This window comes from Caenorhabditis elegans, chromosome V (genome assembly GCF_000002985.6).
Source record: "Caenorhabditis elegans chromosome V".
NCBI lineage: Eukaryota > Metazoa > Nematoda > Chromadorea > Rhabditida > Rhabditidae > Caenorhabditis > Caenorhabditis elegans.
This window is the reverse complement of record NC_003283.11, coordinates 19732729-19745891: the sequence shown is the minus strand read 5'-3', so window position 1 is coordinate 19745891 and position 13163 is coordinate 19732729. Positions and strand designations below refer to the sequence as shown.

Below are 13163 nucleotides of genomic sequence, written 5' to 3'. Positions count from 1 at the left end.
CCTGTAGGTAGGCAGGCCTGTATGCTAAAAATGTTTGCTTCAAAATTGACTTTTTTGTTTTAGAATGCACAATAGGGTAAGCTCTTATTTGACCAAGATTAGTCTTGGTAGGCGAAAAAATGAAACCAAAAAACAATTCTCTAGTAATTTTTTATATCAACAAGTAGAATTTAGTTCTCATAGAGTCCATTGAAAAGTTTCGAAAAATCGATTGGCGCCAAGTACAGAAGAATTGCAAGAACAATTGGAACAATGCAGATGAGAGCGAATTTTGGAACTGATGAAGTTATCTGTGGAGAAGTAGTGACGTCATCCATCTCATCAGTCTCGAGAATTTCAGATTCGAGGTCCGAGTCGGTGCCATCATCGCTTTCAGGCTCAGAAGTGGGGCTGTTTTTGACGTTCTGGAAAAATTCACAAAAATTGAGGGCTTAAATTTATGCTTAGGCTCAGGCTTAAGTTCAGGCTTAGACTTAGGGTTAAGCTTAGGCTAAGGCTTAGGCTTAGACGTAGGCTTAGGCTTAGGTTTTGGCTTGATCGTAGGCTTAGGCTTCAGCTAAGGCTTATTCCCTCGTTTTTTTTTGATAGACCGCAGACAGTTAGAGTGTTTTACTGTCTACGGTCTCTCGCCCCTCTCAACACTTACTTCGTCATTATCTGAATCATCCGCCACCCATTGGCCAATTATCTCGTCTTCCATTTCGATCTGAGAATATGAAAGTGAGAGAAGTAAAGCGAGGTGAGAGAAACAGAGAAACGAGATACTATCGTCGTCTGCGCTCTCTCTCTCCTCCTTTCCTCTCTTGGAAAAATAGCCGTAACTCTGTCAGTTTTGAAGCAAAATCTACAAAAGCTATATTATCATAATCAGGAAAAGCTCACCTTTCTAAAATACATAATTGTGTCTTTGACTTCCGGGTCAAGACCCTCCAAATCCGAGTTGCGAAGATTCAAAATTGCTTGATGAGCATTCTGAAAATTCGTCTTGTAGTTCTAGAAGTTTTGGGATTTTTTAAAATCTCTTACTTGATCCAATTTCAGCATCATTAACATCTCTTGCTCTTCCTCCGAAATTTCCTGTAATTCAGTTACATCTAAAAAAAAAAGCTTTTTTGAAGCCTACCGCGCCATTCTCGTCTTGCTCCACAAGTTTTTCCAGATTTCTCAGTTTTTGCAGCGTCTGAAAATTGGATTTTTTGTTGTACAAAATACGGGTTTTTAGTCTAAACATTTTTTTTCACTCTGAACAGTTTTTGAATAAACGTAAAAATTTCGAAAAAAATCGATAATTTTCAAAAAAAAATTTGTGTATTGAGTTTTTTCCAAATTTTCAAAAAAACATCGCTAAAAATCGATAAACGTAAAAATTCTACAAAAAAAATAATTATTTCCAAAAAAAAACCGAAAAAATTATCGATTTTTTAAGTTAACATTATAATTAATTTCTTAAAAATCGATAAAAAGTGTGAAAAATCAATTTTTTTGGAAAAAAAAGTTAATGATTTTTTTCCAAATTTTCAACAAAAAAAAACCGAAAAAAAATCGATAATTTCCAAAAAAAAAAACACTAAAGCTCTAGTTAATTTCTTAAAAATCGATAAAATGTGTGAAAAAAATCCATTTTTTTTGGAAAAAAGTTATTGATTTTTTCTCAAATAACGAGAGCGCAGACAGTTAGAGTGTCTAGCTGTCTGGGCTCTCACTGCCTCAACTAACCGCCTTCTGTCTCTCCCGGCACACATCAATTCTTCTCATAACCTCCGCCATCTTCTCATAATTTCTTCGCTGCTCGGCTTTCGGCAAAGTCTGAAAAGAGCCGTTTTACCGAAAATAAGGGCTTCCATGTGAGAGCGGCCGACAATTTCGGGGTTCCCGCGCCGCTCTGTACATGTGTCACGAGTGGCAGCGTGAGGCGGCGCCAAGTAGTGCAAAATTGCAGTTAATTGGCAGCGGCCGATGCTTTTGGGGTTCCGCGCCGCACTCTATACATGTGGCTTGGAATGTGGCTTGTTGAGGCGCCTCGAAGGCCGGCTCCCACATAGAAGCCCTAGCTGAAATTTAAAAAAAACCATACCATATCCATCCAGTATTCAGAGTTTTCCATCAGCTGAAATATAGTCAGTTTTTGGGCGCAAAACTGCAAAAAATGCAAACTAACCTCGTTCAGAATATCGTCCCAAGTCTCATTTTTGTATTTTGCAGGAACTGCTTGTCCAGTTTTTGGCATTTTACTCGAAGCAACCGTCAAAAATCGAAATAAATTTTTTTCAAATTTAAAATTCGAGAAAAAAGTTCCAAATATGCCCACGTGGATCCAACAAACTCCCTATTTTTGTTAAAATTCTGGTTCACGTTAAAAACTGCAGTTAAAACTGCAGTATCTACATAATTACGCAAAAGTTACTGTATGGGTACTGTAGGCGTACTGTAGGGGTACTGTAGTGGCTAATGTAAAGGAACAGGTTTTACTGTAGGAGTAGGATATAAAGTAGTGGTACGATGAGGGGTACAGTAGAGCCACTTTAAGGGTACTGCATGTATACTGTAGGCCTGTAGAAGTACACTGTAGGGATACTGTATGGGTACTGTCGGAGCTAATGTAGAGCCACTTTCAGCTTATTGTAGGGGTACTGTACTGGTACGGTGAGAATACTGTAGGGGTCCTGTAGGTGTGCATGCGCGTTTATTAACTAAGAACAAAAACATTATTAAGATTATAGACGAAATAGAACAAAATCGTTAAAAGCACCGGAGAAGAAATTAAGATCATCAGTTGAAAATTGGAGAATTCTCGCGAAATTCGGGATGCTTTCCAGGTTTGAGCAACTTCCTGAAAAATCTTTTTTAGTACTGTAGGCAAAGTGCAGAGTTATTGTATGGATACGGAAGGGGGGGGGAGTACTGTAGGGGAGGGGTACTGTATGGGTACTATAGGGGCACTGTAGGAACGCTGGGTTTGTGTAGGGGTACTGTAAAACTGCCCAACGACTACTGTAGACGACATACCTCGTGAATAATCTCCGCCTCAGTCTCGTACTTTTCAGCTTTTTTCAAAAGCTCCCGAGCTTTTTTGTAATTTCCATCTGCCTCAGCGGTGTAGGCGTCCTAACTAACGTAAACTAACTAACGTAACTAACGTAAAGTCCTAACTGTAGTGCACTCTACCTGTCTCCGCCCCCTTTCGCTCACCCTTCTCGCCTGCTGAGCCAACCCGTCAAGCCGGAATTCGCGGAGGGTCGGGTCCAAATCCTTCTGAAATTTGCCATTTTTTGGGCGGCGCTAGGCGGAATGAAACCCTACCTCATCGTAAAAATTTTTTCAGACATTTTATAGCTGAAAATTTGGAATTTTAAAGAGGAAAACCTTCTGAAAAAGACTCACCTTTAGAAATCAGGAAAACATTGAAATAATTTCAAATCATCATTTTTGTTGGTATTTTTGCGGGTTCACGTGAAATTTTATTTTATCATATTTATTCTAAACCTTCACAAACTATGCCTGCCTGCAGGTAGGCAGGCCTGTAGACTACAAACACTACAAACTACACAGAAAATTTATTCAGAAAAAAAAACCGATAAATTAAAATCCCAAAAATTCAATAATTTTGAGCTCAAAAAGAGCAAAATACAAGACGAATGCAATGAAAATCGGAGCAATGAGCCAAAATTTAGAAGTCCGTGACGTCATCATTTCCACAATTTCCGTGTCATTTTGAAGATTTTCAGAATTTTCAGACAAATCCGAAAACTCGTTTTCCTCTTCTTCGCGTGGATTACACTGGGCTTCCTGAAATTTTAGATCAATTTTTGGCGGTAAATTCAAATTTTCAGTCAATTTTTTCAGCGTGAATTTCAAGTTTTCGGACAATTTTTGGCAAGTTCTGTGAAATTCAGTAAAAAAAAACAAGAAAAAAAAATCACCTTCTCCTGAAGCTCACTCATTTTAGGCAAAGCTCTGAAAATTCTAATCAGAAAAAACTTGTAAATATCGATTTTTTGTTTTAAATGTTTTAAACTGAAAACATGTTCACGTAAAACAAAAGAATTAAATTCAATTTAAAAACAAAAGAATTCATTGAAGAAAGCCCAAAAAAAGCCAATTTAAGTGAAGAGCCAATGTGGATGTCGAATTTTTGAGCAAGTAGAGTATGACGTCACATCTGAAAATGAGATATAATAGTTTTAGATTTTCAGATTTTTCTTTCAAGTACCTGATCACCGCAAAATTGCAAAAAATTGAAAAAAAAAAATTTTGTTCCCGTTTTTTCTATTTAATAGAATTTACTAACTTCTCAAGTTTACTAACTTCTCTTGCCGGAAATTTTCAATTCGAGCAACTTGCCGATTTGCCGATTTGAGGTTTGCCAATTTGCTGGAAGTTTCTAAAAGGATTTTTCAAAAGACGGTTACCCTTAAAACTGTGCTTTTTCGAAATTTTTTTCTATTTTCTCTATATATTTTAATAGAAATTACTGACTTTTCAAGATAGATGTAAGGTTATTCATATGTTGTTTTTTAAACTTTTAAATTTGAAATTCCGAAATTTCAGGGCGAAGGTGTAAGCATGCCGTTTTCTGGTAAATCAGAAAACCGGCAAATTGCCGGTTTGCAAGTTTGCCGAAATTTTTCAATTTTGGCAATTTGCCAACTTTGACGTTTGTCGCCCAGCGTACACCGCCACAAGAGGAGGAGAGTCAACTTATTGATTAGTTTTCCCACGTTTCGGGTGGCCCCTGCATACAACAACACCTCCCCCTCCACCCGAAAAATAGCGCATCCATCAAGAATCGATACTTTTTTTTGATTCTCCTTTTCTAAACAGCCTACCTACCCAAATTGCTATTTTTTCTTCCAAAATGCTATTCATTGAGCCAAGTTTTGAAAAGCTCAACGCCGAAGCGTTTGGAAATCCAGTTGTGCGTAAGCTCTCGACTGTAAATGTCTTGGCTCTGACAGCTTTCGGTCTTTCTATGGTTATTCTCAGAGACGTTTTTGAGCTCGATTTTCTTCTGATGAATACAGTGGCTGTTACAGTTGGTAAGTCTTTATTAATTTTGAAAGTTTTAGGCTTAAGCGTAGGCTTAGGCTTGGGTTTAGGCTTAGGCTTGGGCGCTGGCTTGGGTGTAGGTGTAGGTTAAGACTCAGGCGTAGGCTTTGGCTTAGGCTTCGGCTCCGGCTTAAGCTTAGGTTTAAGCTTAGGTTTAAGCTTAGGCCTAGAAAATCAGGATTTTTTTCAACTAGATGATTCTGAAAAATCTGAAAAAAATTTAGAAAAATTATTTTTTAAGATTCAAAATTTTTTTTTAGTTTTGGAGGATTCCAGAAAGTTTTGGAAAAATCAGAAAAATTCCAAAAAAAAATTCCAAAAAAAATTAGAAAAATTCAGAAAAACTCCAGGAACTTCCAACAGCTGCAGAACAGTTCAGTAAAATTTTTTGAAAATTCAGAAAAATTTTAAAATTCCATAAATTAAATGGCTTAGGTTTACTTTGGCCCAGGCTTAGGCCCAGGCTTGGGATTTGGCTTTGGTTGAGATTCAGGCTCAATCGTAGGCTCAGGCTTAGGCTTAGGCCTTCGCTCGGGATTTGCCATAAGCTTAAACTGATTATTTTTCAGCATGGTTCTCGTTTGGTTGGATTTCCACCAAAAACTATTTCACAGTTTGGAGATTGAACAGTATGTCACTTGTTTCCTGTGGATTTTTGACGCTTCTCTGCTCGAATCAATACATTTGTGATCATCATTCTTGGATTGTTTCATTTTCGACTTTTTTCTTCAGTAAGTAACTTCTAAATTTTTTTAAAATAATAATTTAAAAATTTGAATTCCAGCCGCCCATGTTCATCTGACAAATGCCACAATTTCTAGCATTGAGCTTCCTGAAAAGACGAGAAGATCTCATGAGCACATCAAACTTCACCGACTTCTAGTTCTGATCTTTGTGTTCTACATCGGATCATTTTTGACTGTCAGAGACGGTAATCACGTGACTTTTCTGTTCGGCATTTTGATTGTATTGACTGGTGTCAGACTTGAGATGATCCCAGCTGAAGTTCAAAAGGAAAGAAGTAAGGCGAAAATGGAATAAGTGATAATTGATATTCATTGGTTTTCTATTCCCAGTTTTAGTAAATACATTTTAACAGCTTCACACAGTGTGCGGCCCAATTATGGTAACACGAACGGCTGTTAGAAATTCTTGTATATCTCGAATACCCCCCGTTCATTCAAAAAAGATTTGGCTAGTTTTTCTGAATACTACAGTTTTTTTTCTCTATTTTATAATCTAAAATTAATGTTGATATACTGAATCATGAAGTTCTGTCAGGTCTTGAAACAACTGAATCAACTTTATCAAAACATCACTTGCGGCGCCTCACACTTTTTGAGTCAATATGTACAAGAATAATTATCACGTTGTGAATAAGTTTTTTAAAAAGAATATTTATAAACGCTTCACTGAAATGGCCTCTCAACTTTGAACATCTTTTCCTTGACTTCAATATTGAAATCCGCTTCGTCTACAGAGTATTTGATCACGGCGTTTGGGGGTGTATTGTTGCTCAAAGACCTGAGCAATTTCCATAGTGTTGGCAGCGGTTTTGAGAAGCTTCTGGAAATTGGGACGGTATGGGTGAATAGTTATACTATGTAGTAAAGTAGTAAAATATATTTGATTTTTTGTAAGAGTAATGTTGTCATGTTGTCATATTACATGACCATAATTAAAGACAGAGTAGCAAAATTTAAGACTTTATATCATATAAATTTACCCAAAACGGCCTTCGAAATACTGGAAAAAAAAAATTTTAAAAATTAGAAAATTTTTGAAAAACACTGACAAGAGTGCAAAATTTGAGAGATTTTAGCTGGAGATAATAATAACAAAATTCATTAGTTTTGGGCCATTTTGGGCTTAGTAAAAAATCAGTCTTTTAGCCAAAAACATGCACTCACCTCTCTAACAGTAACTGCGTCCTCAACTGTAAATCTCTTCAATGCCACAGTAAGCTCATCGAAATGAAGGAAGTTGGCAATGCCTAGATCCAATTTGCAGCCCTCATTAAGCCCAATAACTTTTGCATTTTTCCATTGCTCCAAATCCGCGACTTCCTCAGCTACTTCCTTTCCGATTTCCTCATCGAACAGGTCCATTTGAATCTTTTTCAGATTTTTGGCATCAAAGTTGGTTAGAATCGATCCAACTTCTTTGAACTGTAACCCTCCAAACATCAGAGTCTCAACTTTTGCCCAGCTCCACTTTTGGAATTTTTCACTGAGCTCTTCGTACCGCTTCTTGCGAACTTCCATGTCATCATAGTTCATGAGCATCAGAAGAAAAGTCTCCAAGGTGACCTTCGGGTTATTCACGATTCTTTCCAAGTCTCCAAGTGCAAGCTCTATCTGTTTTCCACCTTCAACTCCATTCATTCGGCGGTCGTACTCTGTTACCATACATCCATCCTCCATATCCATGTACTCGAAGCCGCTTTTGTCGAAATAGAGGCTCGTGAAATCCTCGAAAAACTCGGCGCGGATGGCTTTGTTCTTAGGGAGCTTCCGATCCACTGAGGTACGGAATTTCCGGTTGAGTTTTCGAACAACAAGTCTGAAAAATGTTGCAGTTCAGTGCATTTTTTCACTACTTTGGAGGCCTGTAGAATTGCTCCAAATTTTTTTTTGCAAAATGTTTTTCAGAACGTTTTAAAGTAGGAAAACAATCTGGGAAATTTTTGGAAATTTTTAATTTTTTTTTGGGTGAAGAAATTTTCAGATTTTTTTCAAAAAAATTTAAAATTTTCCAAAAATCTCCCAGATTGTTTTCCTACTTTTAAACGTTCTGAAAAACATTGAAAGTTTGCAAAAAAATTTTTGGAGCAATTCTACATGCCTCCAAAGTAGTGAAAAAAATGCACTGAAATAGTTTCAGTTCGATGCTAGAGGCTGGTTGAGAGTGGAGTTTTGCCGCTTAAAATTTTGCAGTGGCATATCCTTATGGAACACTTTCAAATGGCATATGTCTCGTTTTGAAGTCTGACGGTAAACTAAAATCTTTCATTGTCACAGGTGCACAAATCACCCACAATGATTGTGCCTAACTAAATTATTATTTGAAACAGTTTGAAAGCTGTCTTGAATTTAGTTTGACCTTGGAACATTTGGAACTTCAAAATCATTTCTACAATGTTACACCAAACTTTACTTGTAAACAGATCAAAAACCTTTTATTTTTCACTTCCATTCAGACACAAGAAACGAAAAGATAACAACTGACCCTATCCCATACCCACATCAAATTCCACTCGCCTACTTTATTTCATTTCTTTTTTCTGTTCATCTTCTCCGACATCAAAAAAAGAACCAGGCAAGATGATGGAAGTAAGTGTTTTATTAATTATTTTTGCCGGAAAATTCGAATTTCCAGCTGATTTATGGCAAGAAATTCAAATTTTCTATAATTGTTCAGTCTTGTTTTGGCTGGAAATTTGATTTTTCGATCAATTCTCTGGCGGAAATACGAAGATCCAGTTCATTTTTTTGCGGGAAATTTGAATTTTCCAAATAATTTACGGCAAGAAATTCAAATTTCCAATGAATATTTGGCTGGAAATTCAAATTTTGCGTTAATTTTCTATAAGAAATTTCCACTTCTTGCCAATTTTTTTTAAATTTAAAATTTCCAGTCAAAGTTTCACGGAAAATTTCAAGTTTTTTGCCAATTTTTTTTTCTGGAAAATTCAATTTTCAGTCAATTTTTGCTGAAAATTGAAACTTACAATCAATTTTCTAAGAGAAATGCAAAATTTCGGTTGATTTTCTATGGGAAACTCATATATCAGGAATTATTTTTCAGCCATTTTTCTGCTGAAAATTTAAGTTTCCTGCTAGTATGCTGCAATAACATGTACAGTCAATTTTTGCCTGCAAATTCAAATTTTCAGTTAATTTTCAAGGGTAAAGTTTTTAATTACAGTTAATTTTAACGAGAAATTCTAGATTTTCTGACAATTTTTGCGGGGAAATTTTTTGGAAATTAAGATCTTTTATTCATATTCAGCATGGCAATTAATTGCAGAATGACGCTGAAGGTGAAATTGCGGACATGCTCTCAATGTGCAACAAGTACCCGAATTTCGAAGATGATGATATGGAGAGATATGTGATTGAAAATTCCCATGATGTTGTGACAGTATTTGATGGAAGCCCAGCAGTTATAGTTTTTGATGAATTGGTGAAGGCTGATGGTGATTTTCCCCAGATATTTTCTAGATTTAAAAATTTTGACATTTTTTCAGTATCAAAGTATCTCCCGTTTAAAATGGAACAATCATATGAAAAAGCGGACGAAATTGCGGCAAAGATGGCTACGGAAGAGATTCATGTAAAAAATTTCCAGTCTTCTAATCTTGATAAGCTTCTCTCAAATTTCAGTTCACAATTCATCTGAGCTCTCACTCGCAAAAAAATGTGCTCCAAATCTTCCAATCTGCTTATTCTGATGGCTATACCCAACAGGATAAAGATGGAAAAGTTCCAGAAGGGGGTAAAGTCAAGTGTTCTGAAACTGAAACTGGTGCCAGAAGCAATGTCAAATGTGAGGAAGTTGCCAAGGAGGTCAATGAACGTATGGATTCGGATAAGGACAAGTTCGGAGACTTGAAAGTGGAGAGTTTGGGGAAAGCGGAGAGGTAAGCCTCTAGGGTCGGTGTACTGTGGTAGTACTGTAGGGGTACTGTAGGGGTACTGTAGGATTACTTTAGTTGTTGGTTTGGGGTCAGTGGGAAGATATTATCGAAAAAATACGATCGCACAATTTGCTCATAATTAATTGTTGATCTACCTGTTGAACTTGACTCCGCCCCCATTTTTGTTGTCGTTGTTATTTTGTTGTGGCTGTCTTGTCGAAGGAAGGGGAGGAGTCTAGTCAACAAGGTAGATCAAAAATAAATTATGAGAAAATTGTGCGATCGTATTTTTTCGATAATAGGGTAGGTGTACTGTTTGAACTGACCAGCTGATACTGTAATACAACGGAATGCCAAAAAAAATGTTTTTTCAGTTTGGGGTCAAAAAATTCCCAATTGGAAATTGTCCTAGTAGTCTAGGGGTTCTGTAAGACTGGAGAACTGCTCTAGTTCTGAGAAAATTTACTTTTTGGTTTCTGAAGGGTACATGGTTTATTCATTTATATACGTCGGTTTTAAGTTTGGTCAGTGCTTTTACAAATTCGAGCAGTCAATTTTCCAAAACATCCCGTCACAGTCCAATCATTCATTTAACTAGAGCTTTCATGCAGGCACGAAAACGCCTGCCGCGGCCGCCTGCCTCGCCACCTGTATAGTGCGGCGCGGTGCCCAAAAAGTGTCGGTCGCGGCGAAGAAACCACGTTTCGCACTTCTGAATACCAAGCCTTGAACTTCTCGCCATAGTGCAAAATGAGACGGACAGGTTGGAGGCAGGCGTGAGGCCCTGAAACCGCGCCTGCTTCTTATGGAAGCCCTACATTCCATCTTGAAATATGTTTTATTTCAGAAATCTCGACGGTTACACCTTTTTCAGTTTTATGAAGCAGAAACCTCGTAGAAACTTGTTCATTGGAGTTCCACCTTTGGAGTAAGTACATAAAAAAAAAGATATTGAAATAACTTCTCAATTTTTCAGAGGTACATGCACAAAAGAGGTCGTTCACGAGGCTATTAAGGAGATTCTGTTCTATTCGTACTGCTAAATGTCCCACTATTTTTGTTATTTCCGTATTTTTGTAGTATAGTTTTCTTTACCAACAGTATGACATGAAAAAACTTTATTTCTGCTCATTAACAGTGAATTTGTAATGCACCAACGAGCATAGGGTGATTCATTGCCTTTGTAACTTGGAGTGCTATATCAATTGGTGATGGTGTAATTCCGGTAGCTCTAATAACAACAAAATACATCTCCTCGTTTTCTGAAATGGCTGCGATCGAAAATTTAATGATTTGGTCTGCTGGTAAGCTGACAAGTTGGGCGATGATTTCTTCTGAAATATAGGATAATATTCATTAATAATCAAGTCGACTAACCCTCTGAGAAAGTTATTTCTCACGATTTGTAGATAAACACACTTGCGTCTACACAAAGCGTTATTTACTTTTAATATTTTGTAGATTTTTGAATAAAAATGTTTTATTAGTACTAAAATGCTCGCGTAATCTTACAATTACTGTCAATTATTGCTGGGGAATTTTTGTTCCGTATAGTTAAGCAATTGTACGGCTCGGAGTTTGGAAACGACTCTAATTCTGCATAGGTTGAATTGTGAAAAGTCGTGGAAGTTGTGTAGCCATCAGTCCATCGGAAAGTTGTGCACGGAGTTGTCGGGCAATTTCTCTCTCCACCAATTGCTAATCCAAGTAATGTTAGCCCTGTCATAAAAATTAATGGAATTTCCAGAACCTTGGTTATAAATTACTAACCTTTCATCCATGTATATTCCTCAATCGACGCGATTCCTGTCCGCACTGCATTTTGCTCTTCGCATTCCGAGTTAGTATTATTTAATGATGCGCTTTCAGTATTTATGCGTTTCATGCAAACAACAGTTACATCGTCCCGTTCGAACCTTTTTCAACCAGTTCTGCAACTAACAAACTTCCATCCGAAGGTGGTTCTTGTCCAGGAGTACTTTTCGCCAGTTGATGAGGCTAGTGAGAATTTGAGATTGGTGTAGGATTCCGGACATGTGTTGTTAGGGATGTTTGAGATGTCTGTCTGAATGGAAAAAAAATTAGAACTCCCATGGGAGGCAGGCGCGGTTGCAGCAGTTTGACGTCTGCCCCACTATGACGAGAAGACCAAGGCTTGGTGTTCAGTAGTGCGAATGGCCGTTCTTTTGACGCAACCGACACTTTTCTGGTTCCGCGCAGCACTATTGAAAGGCGAGGCTTGCGGGAACTCGGCAGTTTGCAACTCCTGGGGCGCGCACGATTTGCGCCGGGTGCGCAAAAATAAGGGAATGCGCCTGGCGCGCGCACCAGATGCGCAAAGGGCGCGCCCGAGGTGCGCATAGAATGCGCATTGGACGAAAATGGTTTTTTTTAAAGATTTTTGTAGAAAGTGATTTTCTTTGAATTTAATAAAATTTAATTCATATAGAGCATTACATCAAGTTGGCAATGTATTTGAAAAAAAAAGGAAAGCTCCACTTATAAAAAAATGTTCATCTCACCCACCTTAAAAACTACGATATTCCTACTCAAACCTTCTTGGACTAATATTGATTGATTTTCGGCCAGTTGATCATAATACAAACAGGATTCATTAAAGTATGCTAGAGAACAATTCGGATTCACATAGCACCCATTTGTGCATTCTGTGAGTGTCATAAAGTTTGTTGACTTAGTAACACTGGCATTTGAAACTTTTCCGTAAATTTGAAACATTTTCACATCTTGGCTCATTGATAATGGTAGAAAGAGGAGCAAGTAAATAAGAAATCGCATTTTTTGAAGATGTGAAATGAGAAATAAAATATTACTAAATCAATTTCATCTTTTCATCATCTTGCTCATAATTCCTGCTCCACTGAGATGGAACTTCAATTTCTTTTTGAAACTCTTGGAGGTGGAGTACCGAAATTTGAGATTTTGCCTTTCCAGATCCAAAATGACCCAAAACTACCAAATTTTATAATGAGGCGTTATGAAATTTTCTCAAAAAAAAAAGTTATGGCCGCTCAAAGTTGTGGAAAAAATGGTATATTTTTAGCTAAAATCACAAATTTTGGCAACTTAAAGGTGGAGTAGCGTCAGTAGGGAAATTGTTAAAATCCACTCCTTTTTTCCCAAAATGACCAAATATCATGATAAAACTTTTCAAAAAATGTAAGAGATTTCTTGAAGATGGCAGTTCCATCGATCTTCATAAACTTCTCGAGGTGTTTCGTAAAATGTAAACTCACGCTTGTTGTTGACTGACGTCATGTTTCTCCTTGCTGGTCAGAATATTCTGTAAGCTGCAAATAGTATTATAAAGAAAAGGGTAGAAGAAAGGAGGGTAGAAGAGGATGCATTTATTTATTTTATTTTGTGTTATTTTCCACCGATTTTTAATGTTTTCGGTGTATTTTTGCTTGAATTTTAGAGAAAAAGTCAAAATAAATGCACATTTTCGATTAAAAAGCAA

General features: G+C 37.1%; 5 protein-coding genes and 2 pseudogenes across 7 annotated transcripts; 2 read left to right on the top strand and 5 right to left on the bottom strand.

Moving 5' to 3' along the window:
- Positions 1-138: 138 nt before the first annotated feature.
- W04E12.4 (Kinesin-associated protein 3-like) lies at positions 139-2250 on the bottom strand. Its single transcript, NM_075426.4, has 8 exons — positions 2159-2250; positions 2075-2107; positions 1717-1806; positions 1124-1180; positions 1027-1077; positions 883-972; positions 647-706; positions 139-404 (listed from the first exon to the last, which is right to left on the bottom strand). Exons 1-8 carry the CDS (start codon positions 2225-2227, stop codon positions 171-173), a joined length of 684 nt encoding a protein of 227 aa, NP_507827.2. The 5' UTR covers positions 2228-2250; the 3' UTR covers positions 139-170.
- Positions 2251-3017: 767 nt separating this feature from the next.
- Positions 3018-3400, bottom strand: W04E12.10 (annotated as a pseudogene). The gene is made up of 3 exons: positions 3382-3400; positions 3301-3333; positions 3018-3252 (listed from the first exon to the last, which is right to left on the bottom strand). Coding segments are annotated over exons 1-3 (287 nt in total).
- A 179-nt stretch (positions 3401-3579) lies between these two features.
- Positions 3580-3941, bottom strand: W04E12.3 (uncharacterized protein; the record flags this gene model as incomplete). The annotated part of the gene is made up of 2 exons (NM_075425.1): positions 3580-3786; positions 3921-3941. The coding sequence occupies 2 exons, from the start codon at positions 3939-3941 to the stop codon at positions 3580-3582; spliced, it is 228 nt and encodes a 75-aa protein (NP_507826.1).
- Positions 3942-4757: 816 nt separating this feature from the next.
- Positions 4758-6336, top strand: W04E12.2 (Cytochrome b561 domain-containing protein). Its single transcript, NM_075424.4, has 3 exons — positions 4758-5036; positions 5616-5777; positions 5831-6336. Exons 1-3 carry the CDS (start codon positions 4856-4858, stop codon positions 6085-6087), a joined length of 600 nt encoding a protein of 199 aa, NP_507825.1. The 5' UTR covers positions 4758-4855; the 3' UTR covers positions 6088-6336.
- Positions 6337-6498: 162 nt separating this feature from the next.
- Positions 6499-7475, bottom strand: fbxa-131 (DUF38 domain-containing protein; the record flags this gene model as incomplete). The annotated part of the gene is made up of 2 exons (NM_075423.1): positions 6499-6612; positions 6957-7475. 2 exons carry the CDS (start codon positions 7473-7475, stop codon positions 6499-6501), a joined length of 633 nt encoding a protein of 210 aa, NP_507824.1.
- An 858-nt stretch (positions 7476-8333) lies between these two features.
- W04E12.7 (Nucleoside-diphosphate kinase) lies at positions 8334-10815 on the top strand. Its single transcript, NM_075422.8, has 6 exons — positions 8334-8378; positions 9076-9244; positions 9296-9381; positions 9432-9688; positions 10533-10613; positions 10662-10815. The coding sequence occupies exons 1-6, from the start codon at positions 8370-8372 to the stop codon at positions 10726-10728; spliced, it is 669 nt and encodes a 222-aa protein (NP_507823.4). The 5' UTR covers positions 8334-8369; the 3' UTR covers positions 10729-10815.
- A 1-nt stretch (position 10816) lies between these two features.
- On the bottom strand, positions 10817-12481 carry Y116F11A.4 (annotated as a pseudogene). Its single transcript has 4 exons — positions 12212-12481; positions 11456-11750; positions 11204-11404; positions 10817-11019 (listed from the first exon to the last, which is right to left on the bottom strand). Coding segments are annotated over exons 1-4 (969 nt in total).
- Positions 12482-13163: the final 682 nt, after the last annotated feature.